The sequence below is a fragment of the Protopterus annectens genome, chromosome 16.part0 (genome assembly GCF_019279795.1).
Source record: "Protopterus annectens isolate FY-2018-M chromosome 16.part0, PAN1.0, whole genome shotgun sequence".
Classification (NCBI taxonomy): domain Eukaryota; kingdom Metazoa; phylum Chordata; order Ceratodontiformes; family Protopteridae; genus Protopterus; species Protopterus annectens.
In genome coordinates, this window is record NC_056750.1 from 409,447,636 (window position 1) to 409,464,015 (window position 16,380).

A 16,380-nucleotide genomic window follows, 5' to 3' on the forward strand; every position below is an offset into this window, starting at 1 on the left:
AGGAGTTTCGATGGTGGGCACAGGCCTGTCACCACAACAAGGGACAGCCATTCACCCTACCCACAGCCAGGCAGTCAATAACAACAGATGCTTCGGATTATGCCTGGGGGGCCCATATGGCAGGAAAGTGTATTCAGGGCACATGGCCCACAAGCCAAAGTCACCTTCATATCAATCAAAAAGAGATGCTGGCTGTTCAATATGCCCTGACAGCTTTCAAGGATCTACTCCATCCAGGACAACTACTGATAAGGACGGACAATACTACAGTCATGTGGTACATAAACAGGGAGGCACTCATTCCTACCCCCTCTGCAGACAAGCCTTGACCTTGTGGGACACGGCATTGACTTATCGAGTAAACCGGCAAGCACAATTCCTGCTAGGAAAGAAAAATACACTGGCAGACGAACTAAGCAGAAACCTCACGGATCCCCACGAGTGGAAACTGGATCCACAAGTCTTCAGCATGGTAAAAAAGAAATGGGGATGCCCAAACATAGATCTATTTGCCTCCCCTCACAACTGCCAACTACAGGGATTCTGTACAAGGATGTATCAAAAGCAAGCATGGAAAGTGAATGTTCTGTCATTCAGGTGGAAAACCCTAACAGTATATGCATTTCCTCCTCTGCCTCTCCTCCCCAAGGTTCTCCTAAAGGTCAGACAAGAGAAGCCAAAAATTATTCTGATTGCACCAGACTGGCCCCGCCAACACTGATACCCAGTCCTAAAGAGCTTATCTCAAGGCCCAGCCTGGACATTGCCTCTAATTCCTCATTTGCTGACCCAACAAAACAGTCAGATCCTGCACAGCCAGCTCAGAACCCTAAATCTGGCAGCATGGTGGATAATGTAGCCATTCATTACACACCTCTATCTAAAGCAGTGATGGATGTTATTTTGGAGGCCAGGAGGCCCAGTACCAGGAAATCTTATTCTTAAAAATGGAAAAGATTCTGTGCTTGGAACCAGACACAAGGAATCATGCCTCTGCCATTTCAGCTCATTACAATACGGAACCACCAATTTTTTCACATTCGCTGCTAAGACAGTACCTCAGAGGGGCCAAAAACATAAGACCTCCAAGGAGAGCACCAATACCTGCATGGGACCTCAATTATGTCTTGGAAAAACTCACACTGCCACCTTTTGAGCCAGACAATACAGCTAAAATAAAGTTCTTATCTTGGAAAACAGCTCTGCTCCTAGCAATAACCTCTGCAAGACGAGTTTCAGAGTTACAGGCACTCATGGCTGTGGAACCTTTCATCATTTTCCATCCAGACAGGGTTTCTCTGAGGACGAACCCGACATTTATGCCTAAGGTAATGTCCAGTGTGGCCCTTAACCAAACCATTAATTTGCCTACCTTTTATCCAAACCCACAGAATAAGGGTGAGAGACTCTTGCATTCTTTGGACATACACAGACAGCTACACTTCTACTTGGACAGAACTAAAGCTTTCAGAAAGACTGAGCAACTCTTAGCAGCATATGCTGCAGGATCACAAGGAAAGGCTATCTCAAAGCAGACTATTTCAAAATGGATAGGCCACTGCATTCGTCTCTGCTATTCACTACTAAATGAAAGTGGTGAGAAGCACGTAAAAATTGATTTGATATGCCATCTCATGGAATTGATCTTGAGTAATAATGTTATGTTATTTGAACATCAGTTATATCTACAGAAGGATGGGGTGGCCATGGGCACCCCATCATCGAATAGTTATGCTAACATAGTGATGGCCAATTGGGAGAATAAATATGTTTTGAATAATGACAACTCGCCTCAACTCAGATTTTATAGGTGCTTTGTAGACAACGTCTTTATGTTGTGGCAAGGTGATAGAAATATGTTAACTAATTTTCATACATATATAGATCAAAGCACTCAATTTCTGAAATTTTCCATTAAAAGTTCCTATGATGAGATAGATTTTTTAGATGTTAAGATAATGTGTAACACAGAGGGTGACTTTTCAGCTAGGGTACATAGAAAAGATTGTCAAAGAAACGCAATTTTGCATAGGGAAAGCATGCATCCCCAGCATATTTTCAGAAATGTAGTTAAGGGGCAGACCCTACGGACATCAAGGTTAACTGCCAAGGATGATGAATTTAAATGTGAACTCACTGATTTTAAGGAAAGGCTGTCAAGGAGGGGTTATAATTATTCATACACAGAAGGGTCTGGTGAATGGAGAAAGAATATAGGCAAACCCTATTTTACATCCAAAACGACTTTAGATAGAACAGTCCCATTAAAAAGTAAGGTGAGTACAGGAGTACGGGTACCGACATACTATACTAGAAATACACATATAGTGACTGACGTAATAAGGAAACACTGGCCTATTTTAGTATCAGACCACAAACTTAGGAAAATAGTAGGTGAAAAACCGAATTTTCTTTTTAAGAACAGAAAAACAATAAAAAGGATGCTATGTTATCCAAAGGAAAAAATAATGAAGAATAACAGTAGAAGAGGTACCAGCACCTGTAATGCATGTAATCAGTGTTGTTATATAGATACTACCAACAGTTTTAATCATCCTGATACAGGATGAACATTGTCCTTTCAAGTGTCAGCTGATTGTAACTCAATGAACATAGTTTATTTGGCAATATGTGATGTCTGCTCTGCATATTATATGGGAAAAACCAACAGAAAATTTAGATATAGGATAAGGGAACACATAAATAATATTAGGAAAGGGACCCTTACCAATGCGCTGGCGAAACATGTCAATCAGGAAGGACAGCAGCACATTTTCAGATTCTTAGCAATAGAAGAAATATGGGAAAATGAAAGAGGGGAGACATATCCAACTACACAGAAACTTCAGAAATAAGGTGGATAATTAGGCTAAAAGCAGATAGAGGAAAGGGACTTAATGACAGAATCCCTATAAGACCCGTTTTAAAGAATAGGAAACTTTTTAAATAGTTTTATTTCATTTTAGCCAGTTGAATGAGAAATGAGTAATTTTTTGGTATAATAATACATTTTTGTTAGATATTGTTTATGCATTTTTTAGCTTTTATATTATCAGTTAGGATGACAGGAAAATTGTTTTTTGCTTGTATAGTAGTGAAAGATGTGATACTCAAGTGGTTCTACTTACAGAATATTGGTAGTATGATATTTTATGTTTGTATGTCTTTAAGAATGTTAAATGAACTGAAGTTTGTCATTGGTCCATTTGAATTATTTGGAGAGCATATATATATGTTTTGTGAAGTATTGTTCTTTATTATGGTCTGAAGAAGTGGTGGTGACACCATGAAAGTGCATACCTTATGAATAAAAGATATTTCAGCTTTTAAAAGGAACTGAAGTCGTGACTTCCTACAACATTGTTTGGTCTGTTGGATGTTTTATGATACATTTTTTGAATTATTTTACCAACAGCTCATTTATCCTTGCTGCATCTTGTTTGGTGTTATAAAGATATTTTAGAGGTTGCAACTTGGAGTTCAGTGCACACTTTTACCAAGCACTACCACTTACCTCTCTGTTCTAAATCTAGAGCAGGCTTTGCCACTGCAGTTCTGCAGGGCCTTATAGCCTCTCATAATCCTATTTAGACCCAGCCACCCTACCTCAGCTTTGGGATTCAACCCAAGTGTAATGACTGCAACAGTGAAACACAAACATAGTACAGTTGTGTTGTTGTTGTGTCTTTCGGCTTATCCCGGTCAGGGGTCGCCTCAGCGGAACTCCAGTCCGCTAATGTTTGGTAGTGGATTTTTACGTGACGAGTTACCAGCCCTGACCCACAACCTTCAATGAAGGCACGCCCATTCACGCATGCCTCCACACAGAAGACGCTCTAGCTGAGAATCAAATGGGACACCGTCTTGCTGTGAGGTGACAACGCTACCGCAGCACCACAGTTGTGTACCTACCATAAATGTAGATGTTCGAGTGTATTCACTGTTGCAGTCCAGGTTACCCACCCACCATTCCCCAATTTTCTTTGCTGGGACTTATCTGTACTTCTCTATCTTATAAAACCTATGTGGTGTATTTGCTTGTAGATGAAGGAAATGTTTATTTTTGTGCATGCATACTTATTGGCATAATTTTCAGCCTACCAATTTGGAGGCATCTGACATCTGGTGCAAGAAAAACTGAAGAAAATGGCGTCGGCTGCATCTCTTATACCCCTGGAGCACTGATGTCAAGGAAGAGGTGACAGCAACTGATGCCGGACCTAGACTTTGGAATTCAGGCCGACGGCGGGTAGCCTGCCAGCAGGATAACCCAAGTGTAATGACTGCAACAGTGAATACACTCGAACATCTACATTTACGGTAGGTACACAACTGCACTATTTATTGCATGCAGCAGAACAGGTTGGAAAGCATACTTTGTAATGTGGGTTTGATTCCTTGGAGGCCTCTTGTAGGGCTGCCGTTACTGTATCTGTGATAAGAAGGCATGCCTGTCTCAAGGAGCAAAATCTGCCTGATCATGTTAAAGCTAAATTGTTGGATGCCCCTTTGCAGCATGATGTTCTGTTTGGTAATAAGGCAGAAGTGGTTTTAAAGAAAATGGAAGACAAAGCTAAATCTGTGCAAACGGTAAAAGATTTTTTTGCAAGTGCAGCCACCCAGGTTCAGTAGGCACTGGCCTACTAAAAATTGGTCCTTTCCTGTGTCCAACAGAGCCACGAGGGCAAACCCAGGTGCTCAAAAGGCTCCAGATATCAATCACAGGGATCATACAGATCATAGCAATGGGGTGCCTCCACCTCCAAATCTAGAGGTAACAAAGCACAACCCTACAGTAAAGCAGTCGCAATGACTTTCCTCTACCATCTCCAAGCACTTGCCTTTTGGCAGCCCCCTTGGGGGGGGAACTAGCACTTCATGCTCAAAATTGGCAGTTAATTACCCAGGACAAGTGGGTATTAAACATAGTATCCCAGGGGTACAGATTTAATTGCCATGCTTTGCCAATTCCAAACGGATGGCCGGATCTGCCACAAAACCAGTGGACAGAGGCCCAGAAACAAGTCATGCCCTCATGGATATGGGGGCTATTCAACCAGTACCAGAAAAGGAAAAAGGGCAAGGATTTTATTCAAGACTTTTCCTGGTACCCAGAAAAGACGATTCATGGCGTCCAATACTGGAATTATCGATTCTGAGCATGTTCCTGGACATTCCAAAATTCAAAATGCTGACTTTACAACAGCTGCTGCCTATGCTAGGCAAGAATTCTTGGTTAGTAACTATAGACTTAAAAGAGGCATACCTGTATATCCCTATAAGGGAATCTTGCAAAAGATACCTCCGCTTCAGAGCAGGCGTTTTGCATTACCAATTCTCTGCACTGCCCTTTGGTTTATCTACTGGGCCCAGGGTCTTTGTAAAGTGCCTGGCACCAGTAATTGCATTCTCCAGACAAACATTCAAATTTATCCTTATCTGGACGATTGTCTCATTCAAGCAGAGGACAAGGACACACTTCTTCAACATCTGGCGTTTGTAAAAAGGCTTCTAGCATGCCTAAGGTACACCATAAACGAAAAGAAATCACAACTGGTACCCTCTCAAATAATTACATTCTTTGGTGCAAGCTTGAATACAACTGCCCAGATGGCTTTCCTCACACCAGACAAACAACTGCAATTGACGGCATACTACAAACAAATTGCAACAAAAACCCAGTTATCTGCAAGACAAATTCTGCAGGCTTTGGGATTCGTGGCATCCTGCATTCTACTGATTCCATATGCGAGACTGCATATGAGGAAACTTCAATGGTACCTGAAAAGTTTATGGAGTCAACATTGTCACAGCCTGGAAACAATGATCCCTCTCATTCCCTGCCTACAACAGGAGTTTCTTTGGTGGGCAGAGACATGTCACCAAAACAAGGGACTGTCATTCACTCTACCCCCAGCCACCCAAACCCTGACTACAGATGCATCAGACTATGCTTGGGGGGCCCACCTGGCAGGGAGATGCATTCAGGGCAAATGGAGCCCAAACCAAATGCATCTGCATATCAACCAGAGAGAAATGCTAGCTGTTCAGAATGCTCTGACAGCCTTCAAGGACTTACTTCATCCAGGACAACTACTGATAAAGACGGACAACACCACAGTTATGTGGTACATAAGCAGGGGGGTACCCATTCCTACCCCCTTTGCAGACTAGCCATGGCCTTGGGGAACACAGCCTTGACTTACCAAATACATCTTCAAGCTCAATTCCTGCCAGGAAAGCAAAATACTCTGGCAGACGACCTAAGCAGAAATCTTATGGACCCGCACAAATAGAAGCTGGATCCACAAATCTTTGTTAACACAGAAATGGGGAAGCCCAGACATAGATCTGTTTGCCTCTCCCCAAAACTATCAGCTGGACAAATTCTTCATGAGCACTCATCACGAAAAAGCATGGAAAGTGGATGCTCCATCCTTCAGCTGGAAAAACCTATCAGTCTGTGCCTTCCCCTATCTGCCTCTACTCTCCAAGGTCTTACTAAAAGTCAGACAGGAAAAAACAAAAATGATTTTAATTGCTCCGGACTGGCCTTGCCAACACTGGTATCCGCTTCTAAGGAATATGTCACACCTTCCTCCATGGTACTTGCCTCAGACATCTCATCTACTGTCTCAGCAGATCTATCAAATTCTGCACACTCAGCTCCAAACTCTGAATCTTGCTGCATGGCTAATCAACTAGTTATTCAAACCACACCTCTCAGTAAACCTGTGATGGATGTCATTTTGGAAGCCAGAAGGTCTAGTACTAGAAAATCTTATGCTGATAAATGGAAGAGATTCTGCGCTTGGAACCAAGCACAGGGAATAGACACAGCAAAGCCCAATATTCCTCAGATTTTACAATACTTAACTGAGATGCTTGACAAGGGCCAGTCTTTTTCTTCAATAAAAATCCATGCCTCTGCCATCTCGGCTCATTACAACACAGAGCCTCCTCTCTTTTCTCATCCACTGCTAAAACAGTGTCTCAGAGGGGCCAAAAATTTAAGACCTCCCAGGAGAGCACCAACTCCCACATGGGACCTCAATTTTGTGCTGGAAAAACTCACCCTACCTCCTTTTGAACCAGCGGCTACTGCAGATATAAAATTTCTTTCTTGGAAGACAGCTTTTCTTTTGGCAGTCAATTCAGCTAGAAGGGTTTCAGAACTACAGGCTTTCATGGCCGTGGAGCCTTTCATTATATTTTACCCGGACAGGGTAGCCCTCAGGACCAATCCTTCCTTTATGCCTAAGGTGGTATCCACTGTGGCTCTTAACCAAACCATTCACCTGCCAACTTTTTTCCCAAATCCGCAGAACAAGGGGGAGCAGATTCTGCATTCATTGGATGTACACAGACAACTAAGATTCTACTTAAATAGGACAAAATCCTCTAAGAAAGTCTGAGCAACTGCTGGTAGCATCTGCTGCAGGATCAGAGGGGAAGGCTATATCAAAGCAGACTATTTTTAAATGGGTAAGCCACTGCATTCGTTTCTGCTCTTTGTACCATGATAAACCTGTGCCCAAGGGGATCAGGTCCCATTCCACCAGGGCTGCCTCTACTTCAGCAGCTTTTCTCAGAGGGGTCCTAACCAAAGACATTCTAGAAGCTGCTACTTGGAGCTCTGTTCATACTTCACAAAGCATTACCATTTACCTCTCTTCTCTAAATCCAGGGCAGGCTTTGCCACTGCAGTCTTGCAGGGTCTTAAAGCTGCTCCTAATGCTGTTTAGTTCCAACCTCCCATCCATAGCTTTGGGATACTACCCAAATGTAATGACTGCAACAGTGAAACACGAAGAACATAGTACAGTTGTGTAAACTTACCATAAATGTAGATGTTCGAGTGTATTTACTGTTGCAGTCCGGGTTACCCACCCGCCATCCCCGATTCTATACCTTTTCTTTCCTTCACTATACTCAAAAGCCTTTGTGGTGTATTTGCTTTTTGTTGAAGGTAAATTTTTTGTTTCAAAGGTGTATTTATATATTTACTGTTTGTTTATATATTTTTGCTCCCCATTTGGGGGGCACCTGACATCTGGGGCAAGAAAAACTGATTAAAATGGCATTGGCTGCATGTTTTATATCCCTGACGACCTGACGTCATGGAAGAGGAGACAGCAACCGACGGAGGACCCAAGACTTTGTTATTCAGGCCAACTTAGGGCAACCTGCCAGCAGATTACCCAAATGTAATGACTGCAACAGTGAATACACTCGAACATCTACATTTATGGTAAGTGTACACAACTGTACTTTTCCCTCCCTCCATCAACCTTATATCCTCTTGCTGTAGGGGTCATAAGCTTCACACGGTGGCTTTTAGCCACCAGGACCACTTTACCTTATTTCCTTGTGCTTCTGATGGGTTAGGGCAAGAAAAACTGATGTAATGACGTCAGCTGCCTTGCTTTATAGCACTGACGACCTGACGTCAGACTACAGGTGACTCCAGCCGACGCAGAAAAACATTGACTCTGGTATTCGGGCCAGCCGAGGACTACCACAGCAGGGATAACCCACAGGTGATGACTGCAACAGTGAATACACTCGAACATCTACATTTTGGGTCATTAAATTCAGTCTTACCTCAGTCCCCTAGTGTTTATACCAAATGTATATCTTTAGTTGCAGCAAATCAACGTCTGCAAGGGGTCAAGGTATTTCCGTACTCGGATGACTGGTTCCTAGCGGCACTGACTATAGAGAAACTTTTAGCAGCATGAATGTCTCTCCTCCACCTATTTCAGTTATTGGGAATTAAGATGAGTACCACAGAGTCTCGGAAGGAGCCATCGCAGACTCTTGCATATATTGGATGTACTGTGTATATAGGTTCCTGCAAGTCCATCTTCCCTTAGACGGGATTCCTTCCATCCATTTAGCAAGTGTTTTAACTTCATGCTAAAATAGTCAATGTAGATTTTTGACTCAAGATGCAAGGCTTGATGGCAGTCGTAATAACAAAAAAAAAAGTTTGGTGATCTGAGTTGATTGAATGACCGTCTTTCTGATCAGTGAGTATTTCAAAGGTATGCAGAGTGCTTTCTTGATGGCAGCATCATACTCCTAACCTTATTTTGGGAAGTCTTTCACTTCACCATTCCTTTAGTGGCTGCCACCACAGATGGCCACGATGTAGGGATGGGGTCATTGTCAGGGAAAACAGTCCAGCGTGCATGGCATACTTGAGGCTAGTGTGCACATCAATATTCTGGGTCTTCTCAACTTTGCAGGTCTTTAAGGACTCTATTCCTAATGGGAAAGTTGACATTCACACCAATAACTTAGATGTGTTATGGTTAAGAAATAAATGGGTACAATGCTCTCCTATCCCCTGGGCTGCTACAATCCCTGTTATTGTAGAAGCCATTTGTCTTGCAGATAGGGAAAATTAAAACTGCTTAGCAAAGAGGTCATGTCAGTGTTGACTCTGGCCAAGTTGTATCTGGTACAAGATGACAATTTATTTTAAACCAGCCTATTTTTAATTTGTGTTAAGTCTCATAGTGTTTGTACACAACTGTAGCATTTCTCCTCCCAAAAGGAAATGATAAACTTGATATTCCTGTTTTGGGAAAAAGAGTAATTGTACTGCAGTTATGTTTTCCTTTCAGTTTAATAAATCCTAGAGAAAAGGTATGCTGGATCAGTTAAGCTGATAGCAGTGCTAATAGAGGTAATTGTTTAATTGCGTAGTCATTGATCTGGAGGTTTGTGGATTTGGATTGATACAACTTTTTAGGTTGAGAGCTATCATAAAGTGGTGGTGAAATGAACTTAAAAGAAAAATGAAGGATGAGAAATTGTGTTTGGATAACATAGTCCAATGATAATTGTGCTTTTTACAGTATGCAAAAGTACAGGTACTGTTTCAGGTAGTTTAACAGAGACGCTCAAACGCATTAAGTTGAAGTTTCAAATTATAAAGAATTGTTCTGTCTAGCTTTCATGTCAGTATTGAAACAGGTTAAGAAACCAATAGCCTAGTTTAGTTATTGCAAATATTTTTGAAGACACAAATAATACAAGTATGTATTTTTTTAATTAAATTGGCAATTAAAGAATACTCTGATAATTTTATTTTCTTTCACCTTGTTTTTTTGTTTAATTGCAAAACTTTTTTTTTTTTTTTTGGTTGTAGCAAAGTTGGCTCTCCGCCTAAGACCTCCATAAGTCAAGTAACATCTACCTCAACAAGTTCTCCTAATATTGGAGTTGACGTTAGTCCTTTGCAATCAAAGTCTGGCCAATTCATATCCAGAGTTTCTATATATCCTCCCCAACATTCAGAAAACATTCAGTATTTTGAAGACCCTCGTGTATCTTATGAAATACCAACATGCCCACAAGCAGGTAAGTTCTGAGTTGTTGATGCCGATTGAAGTAGAAATCTAAGTGATGCCTCATGAACCGTACACTGCACACTTGTGCAAGGGTTACTAATGGAGTCTGTCTGTATTGCTTTTGTACAGCTGCTGTAGATGATGCTGATGATAACTGGTTTTCGTAAGATTCGTACAATCTATTAGAACATTCAGAAAAGAGCTGGACTAGTCACTTTTTAGTTTTAGGGGGACTAGGATTTTTATCTTTTGAAGGATGAAGCCTTTAAAACATTTGCAAGAGTATCTAGAATTTGAAATGAAGAATGAATTAAATATCTGCAGAAGTTGGTAGAAAGGAGCAAGGATTTCATTCTATTTTGCTGAATCATTTTTCACCAAAATACATTTTACTGAGACATTTCACATAAGAATCACTATTGGAGTATTTGTAATATTTTGGGATTACCTTTAGAAATCTGTATGTTCATGCAACCTGATGTCTAGAGCTTTGGACACCCCCTGTTTAGAGCTGGTCTTCCATGTAATCTTGATAGGGATCAGCAGGATGCTTCATTGAAAAGGCAGACACCCATGCCATCTTTAGCTCCTTTTTACAGCACAGAAATTGACAGTCTTTTAGTGTCTTCCAGGAGACCTCCAGAGCACTGTGGTAATTAGCCTAGCTAGGATAGCTGGGATTTTCTCATTATACCAAATATGAGATTGTGTTTATTGAAGTGTGTATAAAATTGTATTGGCCTTTTTTTCTTTATGATTTTGGAGGTCTGTTAGAGGCTGATGACATTCTTGGAAAAAATCACCAGCAGGTGTGCCTGCAGTGAAGTAAGTTCCTCTGCAAGACTCTCACTGTCATTTCTGTCTCAGCAAAACCCAGTTCATTGTTGGTTTGAGAACACTGCGAACGCTTTTTAACAAGAAAATTCCACTTTGTAGGTCCTTTAACTTTAAGGATTTTGTCAGATACATAAAGCATTTGACCTTAGTATGAGGGACATCTGCCCTTCCCCTAATAGTACTAGAAAATGAAGTCAGAGGGCCACTGTGAAATGGGTAAGTCTAAAAGCTAATAGTGTAAGATTCTGTGCACCCAGTTGGGGCCTGAGGGTGTCGCCTCTCTCAGTGCCATTGCTCCTTTTGTTTCATATGTTTATAGGTGTTTATTAGACTGACAGCCACAAGGGCCTTGTTAGCCTAGCCATGCATCCCAAATCTCTGATAAGTTCCGGTACCCTTGATAAGTGTAAGCAGTGGCTTAGATGATGAACCATTTACAAGCAGGGACCTGGGAGATGAACCATTTACAGGCTGCCTGTGTCTGTTAAGAGACATATGTGCCAAACCAGGGATTCATTTCTTGTTCCCCATCCAGTTGTCCAAATTACATTTGAATTGGGTTAAAGAGGAACTCTACTTCACATGGATAGGGAGCCTGTTCTAGAGACAGGGTAGTCTCTGGGATACATACCTGTCTCTCCAGCAAGTCCCGTTTATATCACAGATAAGTCTTTAGAACGGGTAATTCTGGTGCCGTTTGTTTTGCATATTTGCAGGAGTTCAATCACAGTGGAGTTTGATGATGCCTTGTATGCTAGGCAGAGATCTCCTGTCAGCATCCTGTAGGAGACATAATACAGAGATCTCCTGTCAGCAGCCTGTAGGAGACAGAATACAGGGATAGGGCCTTGAGGCAGTCTGCATAGGACATGTTACTTAAGCCTTGTATTCTTTTAGTTAGGAACCATTGTAGACGTTCCAGCTGTTGGATATGCCTGGTTAGGTACATGCCAAAGGGGGTATTGTGCTCAATGATAGGTCTGATGAATGCTGAATATAACAGAACAATGTCTTCCTTGGACCTAGATGAAGTTACGCAGCATAGAATGATTTCCTCACTGCTCTAGACACATGATGGTCAAAGGTTAGATTGCTGTCTCTGTGTGTCCCCAAGTCCCTGACTACTGGATTAACTCTTAAGGATGTGTTGTCAATAGGCTAGCTACCAAGGGTAGATAACTTCCCGAAGGATACTATTATGCTTTTCTTGACATTTAGTTTTAGTCCATAGCTGTGATACCAGTTGCTTGTCTGTGTCAACCCTTTCTTATTTGTGTCTGTCTGGGATACGGTGACAGGTCCTAATCTGTAATCATCTGCAAATTTAGTTAGCCAGAGGTTATTGACATTGGCCTTGACTTCAGAGAAGTAAATGCCAAAAGGAGAGGTCCAAGGGCCAATCCGTGAGGGACTCCAGTTGTGACTGGCCACTTCTCATGACTCCCCAATTCTAACTTCCTGGGTCCTGTCTTTGAGCCAGTTGGATTTACACCAGGTGACATAATGGTTTTGTATCTAACCTCTTGAGTTTGTCAACATTGCCCGAGTGTGTTATTGTCATATATCTTGGCCAGGTCAAGGTAGGGAATGTGAATCATTTTGCCCTTATCCAGTGCTTTGGTGCCCTTCTTAAAGAAGTCCACCAGATTGAGTAGGCATCATCTGCCCTTGATGAAACCAATTTAGGTTGGGGCTAGTGTCTGGGGGTTTATTATATCATTGATCATTTTCATTTCCATGATTCTTTCCAAGGCTTTGCATATGAGACTAGTGAGACTTATGGTTCTGTAGTTTCCAGGGTCCGTAGATGGCCCAACTTTGTGTCATTATTATTCTCAGTGTCATTACTCCTGCTGTTTCCTCATTGCCATTATGTCTTTTGTTTCCTCAGTGCCATTATGTCTTTAGTTTAACAGTAGGAGAGTGGTATCACAGTCTTTTCAGCCTTTAAAAAAAATAAATAAATAAAAGAGCAAGAGAAGCTACGTCACAGCCAAATTCCTTCACCCAAGTTTTCAGAGATGGCAGACGTAAACCAGTTTCCACTAGGGCTCGCACACCCTTCCTTAAGCATCCCCAAGATTTTCATTCAGGAGTCTGAGACATCTTCCTATTGGACAATGATTACAGTGGTGGTGGTGGGAGGACTAAAGTTGACGAGCCCCTACGTGTATACCTTTTGATTCTGATACCTACTTCAGGGATCTCCACCCTTCCACTGCTTCAGCCCCATACATTTTAATGAAGTATATTTGACATCATGGTGGAGGATACATCTCCCTTTCACCCCAACTAGATGTTCTGTACCTCACACTGCTTGAAGAAGTGAACTGTCTGCTGAACCATTGTCTAGTGCTGACATAGTGGAAAAACAGGAGCTTGTGTTTTCAAGCCAGCTTTACCCAAAACCCCACACCTTCCTGGGTATGACATGGTTAAAAAAAAATGACTTTCTTTTGGCTGTCTACCCGAGGGTGTCTTCTGTGGAGAGTTGCAGAATTTGATCTTGGAACATTTTATGTGGTATGCCACATAGAGATGTTCACCTTATTTCACTGTTGCAGTATTAACTCCTTAGGATTTCCTGACATGGAAGCCCTTGGATGACCTGAATACCAGAGGCTTTTTCTTCCTCCTAATGGGGCAGTGCCTCCATTGCTGTTGATATAAGGGACATGAGCTGCTGCCATTTTGTTAGTTGTTTCATGTTGTTGAAGCCTGATACAGATCCATAATGTCTTTGGTCTGCAGCCGTTCTTTGAACTGCAGTCAAGAAAAGTACCCTGTTGAGAACGTTTTTTCTTATTCCTTAATACTGCTTGGTTAGATGCCCACTGGAGTGTAGAAAAATAATTCCTCAACGAGACTTTCAGACACTGTCTTTTTTTTTGCCTGGGTTCGGAACCATAAGTGCTCAATTATCCCCATTGTGCTTATTTCAATTTTAAGACCATTATGCATAGGACTAAATCCCTAGAAAATGAAAAGTACATCAGGGGACGTATGCTTAATATGGCGTCTTTAGGTCAATCTGCGTCATAGCTTCCCCTTCGTAAGAAGTGTCTAAGGCATATTAGAGCTGTGGACAACAGCCATTTAGAGTTTGCCCATCCATCTAGGCTCATAATTGTCAAAGGAGGAGCCACACCTTTGTAGTCCCCCTCCACTGACAAAATGTTCATAGGTGTTTACTAGGCTAACAACCCCAAGGCCCTTTTTAAACCTAGCCTTGCATCCCAAATCTCTGGCAAGTTCTAATACTGTTGGTAAGTGTAAGCAGGGGCTTGGGAGTTGAAACATTTACAAGCTAGGGCCTGGAAGATGAGCTATTTACAGATTGCCTGTGTCGATTAGAGGCATAGGTGCCAAATCAGGGATGAATTTCGTGTTCTCCATCCAATTGTCTAAGTTGCACTTAAATTGGGTTAGGGAGGAACTCTGTTCCATATGGATGGGGATGTGTGACCAAGGCCACTACCGAGACCCTTTTGGAGACCAGTATGCCATAATTCCCCTTGCAGTCCGCACATGCCAAATGATGGTTTCATTGTTTGGGTCCAGGATCACTGTACAGGTCTCGACTTCTGACGTTCGTTCCAGGATTACTTTAGGCAGGGTGGAATTTCCAGTTCAACAGAGGGAGCTTCAGATGACCAGCAGAGGTCGTGGCTGCCCACCTGCAATCTGGGCAGAGTACATTCAGCACCAGACCCAAGGCCAAACCAGTCTTCTCTTGGGAAATATTTTTGGCCTGTTACTCATAAAACTTGTGGTTTTCTGGCAATTCACAGATTCACAGATGATTGAAGTCACTAAGTAATAGAATACATTTGAATTTCAAGCTTTATATATTTTCGAAATTACATGCCAACACAAATCATGTGATTTCGGCAACTTTCTAAGTTTATAAAAGCAAGATTTAAAATGTCTGTATTTTTGGGGCTTTGTCCCACCATTATTTTAGGCTTTGTCCAGATTTCGTGCACTAAGAGGTTGAGAGGTATGCTTGACTCCCATCTTAGGGCAAAGGAAGGAGGACTAGGAGAGAAAAACAGCAGAGACCACGTAAGAAGATGGCAAGCAGATAATAATACCAGGCCTACCGAGCCCTGACCACAGTGGTCCAGCAGTGAACAGCGTTGACTCAACCAGGCACCTTCCTGTTTCCCTCCTTTAAAGCCCCACCCCCAACCCTACCATCTTTTCCAAGTGACAAATGGTTATGCATTACCCAAGACAGATGGGTCATTCGGATCATAACATCAAGTTAAAATTTTCTGTTTTCCCTCTACCAAGATATGCAGGCATCCCTTCCGTTCCAAAGCATCAACTGAAAAAGGCACAGTCACAGAACAACCTTTTACTGGACCAGGGCTCCATAGAAGGAGTTCCCAAGGAAGAAAAGGGCACAGGAAGAACTGGAAGCATCTCTACTCATAACCAGGGACTGCTTCTCGTGCCTGGGGTTCACCCTCAGTCTAGAGGAGTAAGACCTCTTCTTTCTGAGAATAGTTTTTTAGGAGCACTCCTGGATGCAGACAGGCAGATGGTGTCCTCCCACAAGAGGTGGCAGCCTTCTTAACCCAGTGCTTCCAATATCTTACTACTACTTCAGGTATCTGTGACTTGCCAGTGAGATCCTCGGGGCCCTGGATTACATGGCCTCCTGCATTGTAGTAGCCCTTGCCAGACTGCATAGAAGAAAAATCCAATGGTATTTAAAAAACATAAGATGTCTGCACCCAACACCCTTTGAACCATAAAGTAAAGCTTCTCCCATGCCTGAAAAAAGATGTTCATTGTTGGATAGAAGCCTGTCTTCAGAACAAGGGAGTCCCCTTCCAGTTCACACCAGAAAATCAGGTCATTACCTCAGACTCCTTGGACACAACATGGGGCACTCACTGCAGCAACCTTTAAGTTTAGGGCCTATGGAAGTCTGCTGTTCTTCAAACCCCCATCAGTCAGAAGAAATGTTGACAACATTCAGGGGCCTGATGGAATTTAAAAAATTGTGGCAATCAGGCAGTCTGATGATAAAAACAGATAATACCACTGTGATTTGGTTATATAAGTGGGACCAATTCCTATCTTCTCTGCTGCCTAGCACTGCAGTTATGGGATGCCACTCAGGAAATTAAATAACATCTTATAACGAAGTACCTGCTAGTAGAAAACTGTC

At 42.1% G+C, this 16,380-nt stretch overlaps 1 protein-coding gene across 3 annotated transcripts in view; it reads left to right on the plus strand.

Moving 5' to 3' along the window:
• Positions 1 to 16,380, plus strand: part of RC3H2 (ring finger and CCCH-type domains 2) — a 2,406,224-nt gene that overhangs the window by 1,360,135 nt on the left and 1,029,709 nt on the right. For all 3 annotated transcript variants that reach the window (XM_044058310.1, XM_044058308.1, XM_044058309.1), the window contains one exon: positions 10,160 to 10,371. In XM_044058310.1, coding sequence (XP_043914245.1) covers positions 10,160 to 10,371 — 212 coding nt within the window. The remainder of the gene's footprint in view (positions 1 to 10,159; positions 10,372 to 16,380) is intronic.